This window comes from Apaloderma vittatum, unplaced genomic scaffold (assembly GCF_000703405.1).
Source record: "Apaloderma vittatum isolate BGI_N311 unplaced genomic scaffold, ASM70340v1 scaffold6697, whole genome shotgun sequence".
NCBI classification, from domain to species: domain Eukaryota; kingdom Metazoa; phylum Chordata; class Aves; order Trogoniformes; family Trogonidae; genus Apaloderma; species Apaloderma vittatum.
In genome coordinates, this window is record NW_009724434.1 from 15,935 (window position 1) to 31,486 (window position 15,552).

The 15,552-nt window shown below is 46.6% G+C and overlaps 1 protein-coding gene across 1 annotated transcript in view; it reads left to right on the forward strand.

The window, feature by feature from the left end:
* LOC104276246 (ephrin type-A receptor 4-like) overlaps window positions 1-15,552 on the forward strand; it is a gene marked incomplete at its 5' end in the record, with an annotated part of 26,774 nt that overhangs the window by 10,734 nt on the left and 488 nt on the right. Inside the window, 8 exon segments of the mRNA XM_009872485.1 lie at window positions 3,525-3,583; window positions 4,347-4,460; window positions 4,626-4,811; window positions 8,164-8,225; window positions 8,726-8,935; window positions 10,836-10,985; window positions 13,190-13,383; window positions 15,497-15,551. Of these exon segments, the coding sequence (XP_009870787.1) occupies window positions 3,525-3,583; window positions 4,347-4,460; window positions 4,626-4,811; window positions 8,164-8,225; window positions 8,726-8,935; window positions 10,836-10,985; window positions 13,190-13,383; window positions 15,497-15,551 (1,030 nt within the window).

The window sequence follows — 15,552 nt, forward strand, 5'->3', positions numbered from 1 at the left end:
ACACAGAGCGGGCTGGATCGATGGGTATTTCATCAGAGCAGGACCGTAATCTTCTGCCAGGTACTTGTGCCTTCTCCCAGATGCAGGAGCAAGCCCGTGAATGGGAGGAGAACGTAGCAGAAGCGTGGTGTGAGTGCTTCTGTCTTCGTCTCCGTGCGCAGTCTCATTAAAAAAGGTCAGCGTGGTTTTGCTTCGGTGTCATTCCGAGATAAAACTGGACGTATCGTCACTGCATCTGAAGTCTGGGATCTGAAGGACACGCCTTCTGTCAGTCCCCGTTGATCGGTTTTAGTGGCATTGGCCAGAAATAAGCACAAATTCCTCTCGATTTGCTCTCTTACTTGCAGTCATCTTAAAGAGCAGTTAAGTCCCTGCAACTGTAGTATCTGGAAAGTAGACGTGCGTTGTTAAAGCTTTCTGTGGGTGTTCAACTCAAAGCCTCCACGCTGTCAGGAAGAAAGAGGAGCAGAACATATGAAAATGTAATGCGGAGAGACAGGTTTATTAAAAGCCATTGCGACAGAAAATAGCATCGCTGAGCTTGATGACTTAATCTCCTCTCCGCTTTTATTGATCCCTTTATTATTTAAGGCAGGATTGATAGCAGGATACATTGGATTTCTAATTATGAGTCGCCACCTCGGAGAATTGAGCCTGTCGAGCTGCTTTGAGATGATTCCTTCCCCTCCTCCCCCTATAATAAAAATAAAATAATAAAACGCCTCTTTCCCAAGGCTGATAAACACCGCTCGGTGATTGGCCCTCAATGGATCATTTTTTAGAAAATGAAATGTCAACCCCTTGCCCCTCGTATTGATTCTCTTTAGTGTGGGCCATAAAACTGTCAGAGGAGAGGCTGCTGGGAGGCAGGTACCTCCCGGCCTTGCCAACTTGGGTCTTCTCCCTGCTGGGGCTGGCCCTTGAGCTCATTCTGCTCACGGATGTTCAACCTGGAGAAAGACACAACAGCGAGCAGGTGGGAAGTAGGGGCAAAAGGCTGGTGGGAGCGGAGATCAAGGATGTTCTGTAGTGGTACGTCTCGGAGAAGCGCGATGAATGAAAGAGTGGGACAGCGAAACCGTTCTGTGCATCCTGATGGGAGGTGCCTTCTTAATTAATAACCTTCCTCAATACACAGCTCCCTGGCAGCTGGAAGTAGCTCTCAGTAAACAGAATCTACTTTAATATTTGTCCTCACTCGAACGATTTTAACCGCTTTAGCGATGTCATTTAGAGGTGTGGCCTTTGGGGATGTTTCCCAATGTTCCCGCACCAGCAGAAGTTAATAGCAAAATAATTATACTTCGTCCCAAAATGACTCCAGATGAGAAGAAGCTCTCTGTCCTTACGGTCTCCGTGAGGAGGGATGTAATCTGGCCGTGACCCCTAAGCTGTGTTTGTACAGTCATGCCCGTGCTTTGGCCTGCAGACACAGCCCCTCTGCGTCCGTGAGCCAGACCTGGGAACTGGACACGTGCTGGAGGTGCCCACTTCTGAACCCTGGGTTATTACTGCTAATTTACCATTATGGGTTTTTTTGCACGTCACTGCTCAAATCCCCGAATTCATCTTTATGACTGAATTTGTCAAAGGGCTTCGCCTTCAGGCAGCTCAAGCTGTTTGGTTCTGTCCCGCGGCTGCCTAAAACCAGCCTAAAGGTTGGTTTGAGCTTACCAAGGTTAGGCTGAGCCTAGCCGTAGAGCAGAGCTGTCTCAGATAGAGTTGGAAGGGATTTGGGAAAGGATAAAACAGAAAGAGCCGATTTCTAAAAGGGCTTGAGTGGCGTAAGATGGCCCTGTGGAACCTTCTGGTCATCTGAAAGTTCCCGCTTTGGTGTTGCAAACTTTCTCAAAGCTTCTGTGTTCCTTCCCTTAATCGCTGCTGCCAAAATCCCCGTAATTACGGGCTTCACATCGGCGACAAAAGCTCCCTCAGGTGAGCTGCCCCTCCCGCATCCCCTGGCTGCTCCTGGGGACAATGTGTGGCAGGAGAGGTCAGCAGGTGACACAGGGAGAAGTGGAAGTAGGCAGTTAGGTTGGGAGGTATTATTTAAGCTTAATAAGCTACAGTTCTATAGCCTGAACAGTAATCCCTTTGTTCCCCTGTGCTTTTTTTGCATGTCTTCGAGGTTGAGCGGGGGAAGGTTATATTTTAAATTTTTTTTAATCTGTTGTTAGGGTGCTTGTACTTTTAAAAATAAGATAAAGAGCATTTTTTCCATACTTAAAATGATTTCATGCAACACTTCTTTGTGTTTCATTTCTTCCCATCTGTGCCTGAACATTAATAAAATGAATTGGACGGGGTCCTGCTTAAAATACAGGATCTCTTTTTTTTCCCCCCTTTTCTTCCTCCTCTTTTTCCTTTTTCCCTTTCCTCTAAGAGAAGCTGTATAATACCTGAAACCACCTCAGCTGACTTGGTCCTCTAGGGCACCAGGTGAGATTTGTGCCGTCTCTTCCTTCTCCCTCAGTTCAGTAACTGGGAGCAGAACATATTCTTTTTATTTAACTCAGCTCTGTTCCACCAGTGCTGTGAGTCCTCGGGCGAAAAAACGGTTTAAATTGATGTTGGGATCCAGTGTGGTTTTTAAGAATGCTCTTCTTGTGATTCGCAGCCATTTGCGTTTAATTGACTCTCATCGAGCAAAGAAGCTCCCAACCATTTCAGGTTGGCTGAGGACCTGCTTTTTGTGTCTAAACACACAGCGTGGACCTTGTCGGGAGCTGTGAGGTTGGCTTCAAAGACCACGTAGTCTCCACATGTCAAACAGGATTATTTTTATTCCCCTCCTTCTGTTTCATGCTTAATTTATATTTTTTTATTATTGGCGTAGTGCGTTTAACACCCTATAAAATAGTCTTTCTGTCTCCTATTCCCATTTTCCTCTTCTACCCATTCACTGTTTTCAGAGTTTTAACCCAGGTTCACCCCCGTGTCCCTGGCAGGGCTGGTCCTCTCAAATCTCTCCGTCTCCGTACCGGTAGATGCTGGGGAACTGCACACCCCAGCCCACGTTTGGCTGGGCTGGCTCCTCAGTACCTTCCCTAAGAGACTAACCTCTTGTATTCACTTTTCTTAATGCCACTTATCCCTTGAAGTTTAAAGCTGAACTAATTAAATCCGTTAAGTGGATACGGTATCATGTGTGTAGGTGTAGAAATAGGGAGCTGTAGAATCACCAGACGATACTACGCCAAGTTGGTGTCTCCGCCTCAGAGAGCTGCTGGAGGAGCTCCGCCGTTAGGAGTTCTTTGCCACCTTCAGCTATACGGTGGTTCAAAGAATAAATGAAATCCTTGGGACCTGCATTTTTGACGGTTGGGGTTGGTTGTTTTTTTTTCTTTTGCTGCCATCCTGCTTTCTGTGTTAATAGAAGAGACGTCGTAGCGGAGCCGCCGAGCACAGGTCATGGCGGGTGCAACCAGCTCAAGTCTCGGCAGGTCAAGAAGATCAAACTCGTCTCAAAGAAAGATGCTTATTTTGACCTGCCCTTTTTTTTTGTTTCCCTTTTGTTCTGGCAGGCGCAGTAAGTACAGCAAGGCTAAGCAAGAGGCAGATGAGGAGAAACATTTGAACCAAGGTAAAAGGCAGCAGCGCTTGGGTTTTATTGAGTTGCTTTGTAGAATGTCCTGTGTTGCGATGCTGGGGAAATCGGTGATACGATGTTCCTCTTGAGATTAATCTGTTCCCGTTTTCCTCTCGTGCAAACATCCCTCCTCAAAACTATGTGCTTTGCTAACAGGGAAAATAGAAGTAGCTGAGTAAGAAGTTTGGAGGGGGCAGACAGGAGAGGCTCGGCAAATTTTTCCATTGTTCCTTTCCACTGGAAGACATCTGTTCTGGGTCAGTGGCGTCTAGGCGCGATTTTTCCCCGCAACACTCAAAGAGTTTCTGGATGGGCCGGAGGCAATCCTGCAGGAGAGGGAATGTGAACTTTGACGCCCTTTCTCCAGGACTGAATCCTGTTACATCTCAGTCATCCAGGTAGCAAACCTAGAACCTCAGCTCAGGGTTTCTTGGCTCCCAAAAGGGAAATGATGATGAGTTTCATTCTCACAGGTGCACAGACAGGCTATTGGTAGTCATTTGGGAAGCTCAATTATTGGCAAAAGCCTGATTCTTTACGTCAATATTGGGGAATATTACATGTTCACATTTGAAAACAATGCAGCGAGGGGAAAAAATACATTAAGTCCTTCCTTCATCAGTCATTCCTGGCTTACAGTGCATTTTTATTGTACACTCTCTTTGCTGTTGTATATCATTAAAGCCTCAGTCTCATATGTTCTGTGTTCAGCAGCATGTAGATCAGTGACTTCAAATAAAACATTTCTGCCTTGCAGGTGTTAGAACATATGTGGATCCTTTTACATATGAAGATCCAAACCAAGCTGTGAGGGAATTTGCCAAAGAGATTGATGCCTCCTGCATAAAGATTGAAAAAGTTATTGGTGTGGGTAAGTGCCAGAACTTTCGCTTTTTTCTTTTCCCTTAAATGCAGTTTGAAATTTGTTTTTAGGAAACAAGAGATCCTGTGGGTTTTGTGTGACAGTTCCCCCAAAGGAGCTGACGTAACGACGCTTCGTGTTCATGACTGGTGGTTCTTGTACTTTCTCCTCAAGGGGAATTTGGTGAAGTGTGCAGCGGACGTCTCAAAGTGCCAGGAAAAAGAGAGATCTGCGTTGCTATCAAGACTCTAAAAGCTGGTTATACTGATAAACAAAGGAGAGACTTCCTGAGCGAGGCCAGCATCATGGGACAGTTTGACCACCCCAATATCATTCACTTGGAAGGTGTAGTTACTAAATGTAAGTAGGTCATTTTCATGACAAGGCCAATTTGGAAGTCACTGAGAAATTAGGTCTGTGGTGGTGTGTGCTGGGGTTTTTTTCTTTTTTTTTTTCCTTCTCTTCTTACTCTCCTGCGAAATGACAGATGGAACAGATTCACTGATAGCTAATGGAAGGAAATCAGTGCAGGACAAGTCATTAATCTTGTTGTCAGCTATAAATGGGTTTATGGTATCAACTGATACTCTATCTGTAGGCAGCTTGTACAAGATTTTGTAGTGGGAATTAATACTGCAGGGGTTGGCTTTTTTTTTCCCCCCTCCTTCTTGCTGTGCCAAGCAGGCATCTTTCACATCTTTGCTAGACTGAGCTGATTGTTACGGGATAGGCAAAAAGCAGATGGTGAGCAAAGAATTTTAAATGGCTGGGGGAAAAAATACCAAAACAAAACTACAGTCGTATGTTTAAGGTACAAAGCACAGATGTAAGGAGCAAGCCTTTGAAATGAAGTAGGCTGGTTTAGTGTGAAACTTGCTTATTTGTTTTCTCTGATTTACAGGTGTGATAATTTCACTCGGCACAATTTACCTGGCCGCTCTTTCTGTTTGTTTGGTTTGGGTTTTGTTTTAATTCTGTTAGCGGTCGCTGTGCCATGAACCCTGCCTTAGAAGGAGAACGAGCGCTCGCTGCGTGCCGCTTGTAGGCTGAAACTGAAAATACACCTGCGAGACAGACCTAAAGAGACCCTTTGGATGTAGGGTAGCGAAGAAAGCAGACAGGGATCTCATGAGCTGCTTTGCTGTGAAAGGGTGGAATTTGTGAAGCTCCCCTTCCACAGCTGGTGGTGCACGTGGACGCAGGGATCCAGTAGTGCAAGGAGCTAAAATTAGATAGGGATGCAAAGGTGAAAAGTAAAATGTTACTAGAAGAAATAAGTATCACCCAGAGGGGGCTGTCAAAGCCATGGATACCACAGAAGAACCCTGTCCCTCTTGAACACTGGTGGGAGGTGGGTACTTTATGGTTGGACTCAACGATCTGAAAGGTCTCTTCCAACCAAGGAGGTTCTGTGACTCTGCTTGCTCTGCCACTCGTGTTTCTGGAAATCTTACCCTTACTCCTTTGTGCTCCCTCTCCCAATCGGTCTCTCGCCGTTGGTGAAATTGGCTCACGTGGTGTGTCGCTGTTTGCTTTTCCAAGGCAAATTCCACTAGGGAAAATAGGGGTTTGGCCTCGTTGACTGAAATGAAAAGAGAACACTCTGTTGGGATTGCGAAGGTCTGATTCTCTCTTTTTCCCGTTATCGTCACAAAACTCACGGTCAGGCCACAGGGTTTGCTACAGGCAGCGACTTTTCTAGCACCTCCCTGAAAGAAAGGCGACAGGGGAACTCTTGTGTTCAAATCCCACCGAGGCTGGAAACCCCGGAGCTATTAGAGCTCTAGCACTTGACCGTAGGCATTTGCATAATGCAGTTGTCACCGAATTATAAAATGATTTGAAATTTTCAACCTGACCCGGAAGCATTTCGTTTCTGCAGCGAGCAGCTTGGCCACCTCCGAGCCGGGGTGTTTTTTGGTAAACAGGGCTACTTAAGAAGCCATTTATCTCCATTTCTCCCTAGGTTTCCTGAGTGCTGTGATAAATGGATGCATTTAATAAACTGAAAATTAAAATGCGAGATGAATAGTGGTGTAGATGGGGGCTGAGAGAGGCAGCAAAAGAAGCCATGAATACACTATTGGCGGCTGGTCAAGTACTTTAATAATTGACTCGCTGATGGGAACTTCTCCTCTCTCTGTCCCCCTCCCCAGCTAAAGCAGTGCCTGAGTAATGGAATTACATGTTAATGCACTGAAAGAGTCTCCCTTTCATCCTTTCTACGTTGACATAGTATCTTTTGATTGAGGAAGGTTAATTAAAACTCATTTAGCTGTATTTATTCAGTGGAAGGGTTCCGGCCACGGTTGCAAAGGATAAATGAAACAGTCATATACGCAAATTTTGAAATTTTTTCTCTTCCTACCCTGTTTTTTCTCTTCATTGCCTCAGTGTTTCTTGGTGGGGTAATTTTCATAGCTGGTTGTTCGGGAGGAGATACGTGCTTGTGACAGAGGCAAGGAAAGGTTGAGTAGTTCTGGTATCTCTGATACTAAAATTGCTTTGAGCTATCTACAGTGTAGGTGTTGTGTCCATTGAACCATTCTTTCCCGATAATGTTCCCTTATTCAAACTGCTCCAGGAAGCAGAAAAGCAGTTATTTCTCTGGGACACTTGTGTTTTACTTAAGAAGAACCTCTGTGGCTGCTGTAGCCTAAGCCCAACTGGGAGGAAAGGTTGGCCATGCCAGCCTGGTGCTGATCGTCAGGTACTCAGGTGAGCCTAGCAGTGCTCGTCCTGGCACCAGGCTTTTGCCCTTCAGCCTTTGATAAATCACCTCTCGACATCTCCCGTCGCTCACTTTCAGAAGAGAGATGACGTTGGCCCTCTTTCTGCAAATATCTAGATACTGAAGATCCAGCACGACTCAGCACCGTGAAATAATTGATGTCGCATGTATGCGCCCAAACGTTCTCGGTTTCAGCGCCGTATGACTTGGTTAAGCTTGTAAAGAGCACTATTTATGTATTTGCTGCGGTTTTAGGCAGAAGAGTGCCTTGAAAACATCCCCATGTTGGTAACATTACGTTGCTTTTCTCTTTTCGGTGCTCAGCTTGGCTGCTGCTACAGCACGATGCCCCACGTGTGACACAGTTCATTGAGCCATTTATCCTGTGGTTGACTTCATGGGGCAAATGGCTTTGGCTCATTTCTAAATAACGAGAGACACGGGATACAAACTCGGGACAAAGTCAAGAGGAGCAGCTTGCATTTTGCATTCTTGAGCCCGGTTGCCTTGGAACACCTTGTAGCTGCTGACAGCTCCTAACTCGCCTAAAGCGTCGATCTTTTGAAAGAGGCAGAGAGACCAAAGCGTTCACAAATTCCATTCTGAAAGAGGAAAGGCTTCCTAGTCTGCAAGCAATTTACTTACGCTAAAGATTTTTGTCAAGTTTGAACAGATCTTTGTTTCTTTGCTCTGGGTTATCAATCCGGATATTCCTCAGGGAACAGGAGTCACTCTAGTTAAAGACCTTGTCAGCGAGTCACCCAAAGGGTTAACCTTCCAGATGGGGCCCTTGAAATGTTCCTGTCCTACAGTATTTCTTCTCCTGCTCCCCACAGCTGAGGCATAAGCTCGGTGCTTTTCAAATTAAATTAGATTGTGTAAGCCAGGTGTCTTGGCAGTAAAATCATGTGCAACCCATTTTTATCCCATTAACATCGGCATTCATCAAGGAATTGTGTTTTTTCTTTCCGCGAACTCTAGGTAAACCGGTAATGATCATAACGGAGTACATGGAGAATGGCTCCTTGGATGCCTTCCTCAGGGTAGGTGATTTCTTCTTTATGCTGGGAGACAGTTTCTGCTTTACCTTCTGGTTCTTTTTTAGCAGAACGATCCTGAAAATTTGGCGTTTTAAAGAAATCATGTTGGCACTTGGAAAATTCTGTTATCTGGTGTTGCTCCTCTCAAAAACCAGAGTAAATGTGAAGTGCGTAGAATAAATGTAATGTTTAAACTAGCAGGGTCTTAAATAATCCGTGTTCAGTGGGAACAGTTCTGATTTGCTCCGTGTTGGAAAGCGTCGCCATGCTGCAGGCTCATTAAAACCAGATGCATGGCAAACTGGCTCCCACATCACTGGAAGCCGCGGCAGAACCTCTGGGTTTGTACTTTTCTGGTGAATTATAGACCCCAGTCAGGAGAGGGAGGAAACAACATCGCGTTTTATTTGCGGGAAGATGGGAATCCGGAGCTCTTTGCCAATTGCGGTAACGTCGCTTTTAGCTTGACGCTCTCTGATTTTTCTGCCTTTCCCCGCGCGCAGAAGAACGACGGCAGATTTACGGTCATCCAGTTGGTGGGGATGCTTCGCGGCATTGGCTCGGGAATGAAGTATCTCTCCGACATGAGCTACGTGCATCGGGATCTAGCCGCTCGAAACATCCTCGTCAACAGCAACTTGGTTTGCAAAGTGTCGGATTTTGGCATGTCCCGGGTGCTGGAAGATGACCCTGAAGCGGCTTACACCACGCGGGTAAGGAGGGAAAGAAAACGTCCAGCGGGTTTTCTTTCGTGCCTGCGTATGGGTTTGGGCTGACTGAGTGGGAGGTGACGCTGGTTTGTTTTAAAATAATCGCAGTCACAAGTGAAAACCTGTATCACGACCTACAAATAAATATTAGCCCAGACTCCAGAGCTAATAAAAACGGATGTAGTGCTATTGCCGCATCAGTATTTCTTCTCCGGGGATGTGATCCTCTGGTTCCTTCAGTGGGCTGGAGTGTGTGACAGGAGTCCGATGCCAGCAATTAGAGCTTGGGCTTCTATTCCTGACCCGACACGCAGAACGATTTCCAAGAGGCTAATCCCGCTGAGGTTTGGTACAGCACGCGTAGATACGCCACCAAAAAAAATAAATAAAAAGCCAAGTCCACTTTTGCCTGTCACCGAGCTAGCCATAAACTTGACCTAAATAACTTGGCCTGGGAAAAGTGTGAGGCCTGCATTCCCGTTGTTTCTTTCTTTCCCATTTTGTCTGTATTTCAGCATCCCACCGTTAACTAATTTTGCTAAAGCCATTTTAATATGTGGAATAATCCTAATGCAAGTACTCCTGGCCACAAAGCAACATCCTGACCATTACCAGCCTTTGTAATTAACATACATGAAAAGCAAAAAAAAACAGAGGTTCTAAAGTCTCCTTTTTTAACTGCTTATTTTCTTCGCTTTTAAATATCTGCCATTCTCCATCTGTTCTCCCTAGCGCAGAGTTTGTTTGCAGCGCTCCGATTTTGCACTTGAATCCCAACAATCATCCTTTAATGGATTCACAGTTCCTTACAGGGAAGGGTGGGCTCACGTGGTGTTAAATGCTGACCAGCCTTGGTGTTTCTCACCCGTGAGGGTGACAAGTGGAAGAAGCCGAAGTCTGAAAAGAGAAATCAAAAAAGGGAAATCAAAGTTGTGGATAAAAGCTATCTGGAAGATTGCTGAGGGAAAAAAAGCCTACCCAAATAAACTTAAATCAAAAAAGCATAAAAGCAAATGAAAAAAAAACACCTAAACCCTTTGTTCGGCTTAAGTCATTCTCCAGATGGGACTGCAGGAAACCAAAAGCTCAATTAAAACCACCTTGCATATTAGCATAAACAAAAGGAGAAATCTCTGGCCTGGGATCACTCGGCCGAGGCGAAATCAGATAAGCGGGATGGAGAGAGTTCCTTTTCAACAGGACCTCGGTGGCCCAAACCCGATGCCCGGGTGGGTTTATTTGTTTCAAAGCAGTGTTGTCGCAAGGGGCAGCTCTTTCAAGCAGGTACCAAAGCAGCTTTGGGCCATGGTCTGGTGCGCATCTCGTCCTGCTGGCACCGGCAGAGCCCAGAGGCTCGCTCGACGTCTCTGCCAGGCGTTGGGATATTGCCCATGGGAAACACCACGGTATTCATAAATCTTCCCAGTTGATCCTCACTTTATTTTACCTTTTTGAAAAGCAAAACGTTTATAATCCCATTTTTCTGAAACAAGCCAAACAGGTCAGACAGGCAAGCAAGGAAATAGCAATTAACAGCGTGTACTCATTTGTTTTGTCAACTAAATCTCTAATATATACTTTGTAAAACCCCTGGCTCGTTCTCAGGCTTCAGCACAGCCCTAAGCAGAGATCTCTGAGAGGGCTCATCAGAATCCGTTTTAACAATTTACTGGTTCGCCTCCTTGTGACTAAAGAAAACAGATGGGCAGCGCTGCCTCCCGGTTGGCTCCGACAGCTTTATGGCAAGAAAACGAGAAAGTGGATGCCTGTTCAAGAAGGACTCTGGCCTTGCCTGCAGAAAAATCACTTTGTGTTCATAACAAACGGTGTCGGCCGCGCGTGTTGCCGGGTCAGGGACTCGCTGGACTGAATGGTTGTGGTTTGTTTTTTTTCATGGTGACAGGGTGGCAAGATCCCCATCAGGTGGACTGCACCGGAGGCCATCGCCTACCGAAAATTCACGTCAGCTTCTGATGTGTGGAGCTACGGCATCGTCATGTGGGAAGTCATGTCCTACGGAGAAAGGCCTTACTGGGATATGTCCAATCAAGATGTGAGTCTCCTTCCTCTCCTTTTCTGCTCCTGCCTCTTCACCCCTAGAAATCTGCTGCTCTGGCTCTGTGTCAGGCGCCGGGGGGTTCTAAGGTGTTTTTTTAGAAGGATAATCACAGGTGAGAGATTCCTGTTTTCTCAAGGAGACTCTCTGGACCTAAGAGTTCCTTGAATACTTTAAGCCTTGTCTATGGTCCGGGAATAGAGAATTCTCAAATTGGGATCTATGACTTGTGGAGATGTCTTTTTTCCCTTTCTTTTCTTTCTCCTTTTAATTTCAGGGAAAATAGTATAAGCAATTGAAGTAAGAAAGAAGAATGGAGGAAAAGGAAATGAATACATTTAAACTGTCAGATTGTAATACTGCCAAGAGAGGGAAGATTTGAATGTTGGGATTAAATCTCAACTTTATCAAAAAGTCTCTAAGAAAAAAACACTTGGGTTTAGTGGGACTTCCTATTAGTAGTTAATTCTTGAGGCCCCAGTATTCTTGTAATTCAGATGATTTTCTTTCTTGTCGGATATCTAAAACAACATGTATGAAATCCAATTCTGATTATCCGTCAGAGCATCCTTGTGACAATTGCATAGCTGCCCCCTGAGGACATTAAAAAGCAGCTTTCCTAAATGACCATTCTTAAATTATGCATGTCCTGTTTAACCGTACCATCTGGACTACTTCAGCCTATTCCAAGAGGGAGAATGCACAATGGCTTCTGCTCCAGAAGAGTATTTAATAGTAGCGCTAATAAGAGCTTTTGCTAATAGAACTTTTATTAAATGGAAAGGGAAAAAAAAAACCCCAGTGAAAATGAGGCATAGATTATCCATAATTCTTTTCCCAGGCGATTTGCAAGCGTATAAAGGAAGAAGAAAATGCTAATCTGGGTATATGGCCATGGGAGTGGTTAAGTCATTTTGTAAGTCATCTGCCTTCTTACGGGGAGCTGAACGTTTGCGAAGGGTGTCTGGATGCGGATGGCACTTAATCCAAACGGGGGATATAATTTTCGTTTCCTTCTGATGCGCCGCGTCTCTTCTGGCACCCAACCTCGCCTCCCTTTGCTAACAGGAAGCTGTCAAGACTCGAGCAAGAAAATAAAACACCAGATGCGCCTCGGTTCCATCAGGCCCGCCTGCACGGCGCGGCAGAGCTCGCGGGGCTGGTCCATGGTGAAGAAACAGCTGGAACGGGGCAGGAAAAGCCAGGGTGCTGCCTTTGTATCCTCTTTTTAGCACCGACACAGAGGCAAAGCAGAAGGGGATTTCAAATTGCTCGAGGTGTCCGGTTGAATCGAGAGAGATCAAAAAGATCTTCAGGCTTTCTAGAGGAGCGAGAGCCACTTTGTTTGTGGTCACTGAGTAGCTGCTAATAGCACAAGCGTGTCCTCCTCTCCTCCCAGTGGTTTTTCCGCCACTAATTGGACAAGACCAGAACGAGGGCGTTTAGTGCAGTTCAGTCTCCGTGAGCTCCTGGTCTCATGGTGAATCCTGCCAGCAAAGTCATATCGATTAATTAAAATCTTGAAGGCTTCTGGGTCATGTCCCTGGCATGCCAGCATCGAGTCGTAGTCACGTCCCCTTCTCCTGAGAGAGGTAAAAAGCCACCAGAGTCGTGAGCTCTGGAGCCCTTTTTGGAGAGTTGGAAATGACTTCAGCTCATGGGCTTTTCTGCTCTCTGTTAGAAGTGCCTACTTAATTAAACTGCTGCCGTGGACTTCGTGATGTTCTTGATAAGGCTGCCCAAAAGGGGCAAAATGTCCCTGCATTTCTCGATTCAGAGCAGCCGGTGGTGAGAGAGAGGGCAGGTTCTCTGCGCGGCCCGTGTCGCCCGCAGAGGTGAGCTGGCTCGAGAGGAGAGGGAGGAAGGGATGATCCCTAAAAACAATGGGGAAAATTTCATCTCGCGCCCCGAATGGACAGGTATTAGAGATTAGCTGTAGAGCTATTGCTTCTCCAACCCTCTGCCCAACCCGGATGGATGCTGAATTCTTACTTGGGCTGCTTTGTCATCCCTGTACCCCTCTCGTGTGATCCGTCACTCTGCCACATGTGACGTGTGCTTTGGATGCCGCACCCTTCTAGTTCTGAATTGCTGAGGAGAAACGACAGCGCTGAGACCCCCAGCTGCCTGAGCCCCAGTGCAATTTTCCACGTCGTTTCACTTAATTGTGCCTTCGTTTCCATTTCTTGTGCCGTTTACAGGTTATTAAAGCCATCGAAGAGGGCTATCGGCTGCCGCCCCCCATGGACTGCCCCATTGCTCTCCATCAGCTCATGCTGGACTGCTGGCAGAAGGAACGCAGCGACAGGCCCAAATTTGGGCAGATCGTCAACATGCTGGACAAACTCATCCGGAACCCCAACAGCCTGAAGAGGACGGGCAGCGAGAGCTCCAGGTCAGCCGCGCTTTCGCTAACGCTCGCCTACGAGCGTCCCGCCGACGCCGCCTGCGTTTGCCGCGCGCCCCGAGAAGGTTGAGGTGCAGGCGAGCTCTGCTTCGAGACAGTTTGCTGCTTTTTTCCCCGCACCCTGAATGAAAGGGCTCGAAGAGAAAGCCTTAACGCAGCGCGGCTGACGGGAGCGATGTGGTTTTTCTGCAAGAAAAGCACATCGTCAGGTTTTATAAACCCTCGATTCGCGTAGGATTTGCAAACGAGCGTTGCGGCATCGCTGCCAACGCCCCGCGGGCATCGGGAAGGTGTGGATTAATTTTTATGTGAATTTGAATTTAATTTTGTGGAAAGCCAGTTTCATGTCTCCACCGATCCCGCGTTGCCTCGGTTTGGTTTGCCGAGCGTGTTGTACCTGGTACGTGCACAAGGAGCGCGGTAGGAAGGAAACTCCCGGAGTTGTAGGGTAAAACCAAAATATCTTTGTCGGGACAGCTCAGCAGTTTGTTTAAGCTGGTGAAACGCTGCTGAAGTAAGAGGGGCTTTACTAGTCTGTGCCAGGTGCCTTCTGTTTTATTTTTTTTCGGGTAAATTTGCTTACAGTGAATACAGAAAAAAAGGAAAGAAACAAGAGGAGAAATAATGGGAAAAGTTTCTTGAATCGGTGAAAGAGTAACAGAAGTTCTGTTTCCATCCTGGAAAAAGCTGATTTAGTTGTTAAACTTGTTAGATCCCTTTGTGACTCTTGCTTTCAACGTGCGTGGTCAGAGGAGGGATCATTAAAGCCCGTGAGGCTGCTATCGCTGCGGATCTTCCAGCTCGGCCTAATTGCAGCGATAGCCTGGCCAAAAACCGTATCCACCCGCGAGGCTTAAATAATGGCCGTGGCCAGGATCACCATAAGATCCGCTGCCAGAGTTTGGTCTGAGAATCGCGGCGTGAGCTCCTCCGTCTCGCTCGCTTTCTGATTTACAGGTGCTCTTGGAAAATGTATATAGATTTTTACAAAACTTCACAGCCTGTGCCTAAGTTAATCACCTATCCATGGCTATTTATAGATTTATTTATTTTTTTTCCTCTTCGGAATATGAATTTCAAATGCACACGTAGTGTGATTAATACCTGATATGACTTTATACGTGGAGCGTAATTGTATATAATTAGGTTGCCGTCGTTGGTCTCGCGTGAGATAGCGCAGTAAAAGAGTTATGCCAGGTATTTCCAGCGTGCCTAACGCACGGCAGAGCTCCGCCGTTGCACGCCTCGTTTTGACCACGTGCGTTTTCAAGTGAATTGTGAAATGATAATGATGCTGGTTAGCTGGATAGCAGTAATTTACGGCGCTTTAATGAAACTCTGATTTACAATAGATGCAAAATAATAAGAAGAAACGAGGTGCTAACCGGAAAAGGAAATTTTGTAAAAAAAATAATTATTCCCGAATCTGCGCGGGGCAAGGGGGGAAAAGAGCAGCACAAAGAGAGATCAAAGCTCGCGTGGTTCCCACCGCTCCTGGCACGCGCGCCAGTCGGGGAATGGATTGATTAAAAAAGGGGATTAACTCCCCGCTGCCCCGGGTTTGATTGAGCGTGCCGAGCTGGCAACGGGATTTATCCGAACCCGCCCGGAGTTTTTTTGCCTCCCAAACCAGTCGGGCAGGTTGTGAGCTCCAGGTTCCTTTTGCTCCTGCCTCTGCCGGTGTTGCTATAGCTGCCGAGCCAAGGGCTGACGCACGCGGGGTTGGCCAGCGAGATACGGAGCCAGCATCAAACGCCTTCCAGCATTGCCGTAGTCTTTGGGTTTGGTGGATTGTTGTTTGGGGGTTTTTTTGAAATAAAAGCATTTTTAGTGATCTTGGTTGCATCTGAGGCGGGAGCGGTGGCCCAGGTCAAATTACATGCAAAAGCAAAAATAGAAATGTACAGTCAAACGAATTCTTAGCCAAAAATGGCCCGTTTTTCTGCGTTTCATTACGTCTCTTGCCTTCGAGGAGCCACCGCTTTTGCAGCGTCTTGCCCCTGCTTCCCCCAGTCGTCATTGTGGGGACCGACCCGCGCTTTGCGATTCCTGCTTGGGCTTGACACCCATTTCTCTGTCCTCTCCCTGTTTCCCTCTCCAGACCCAGCACAGCCCTTCTGGATCCCAGCTCCCCGGAGTTCTCGGCGGTTGTTTCTG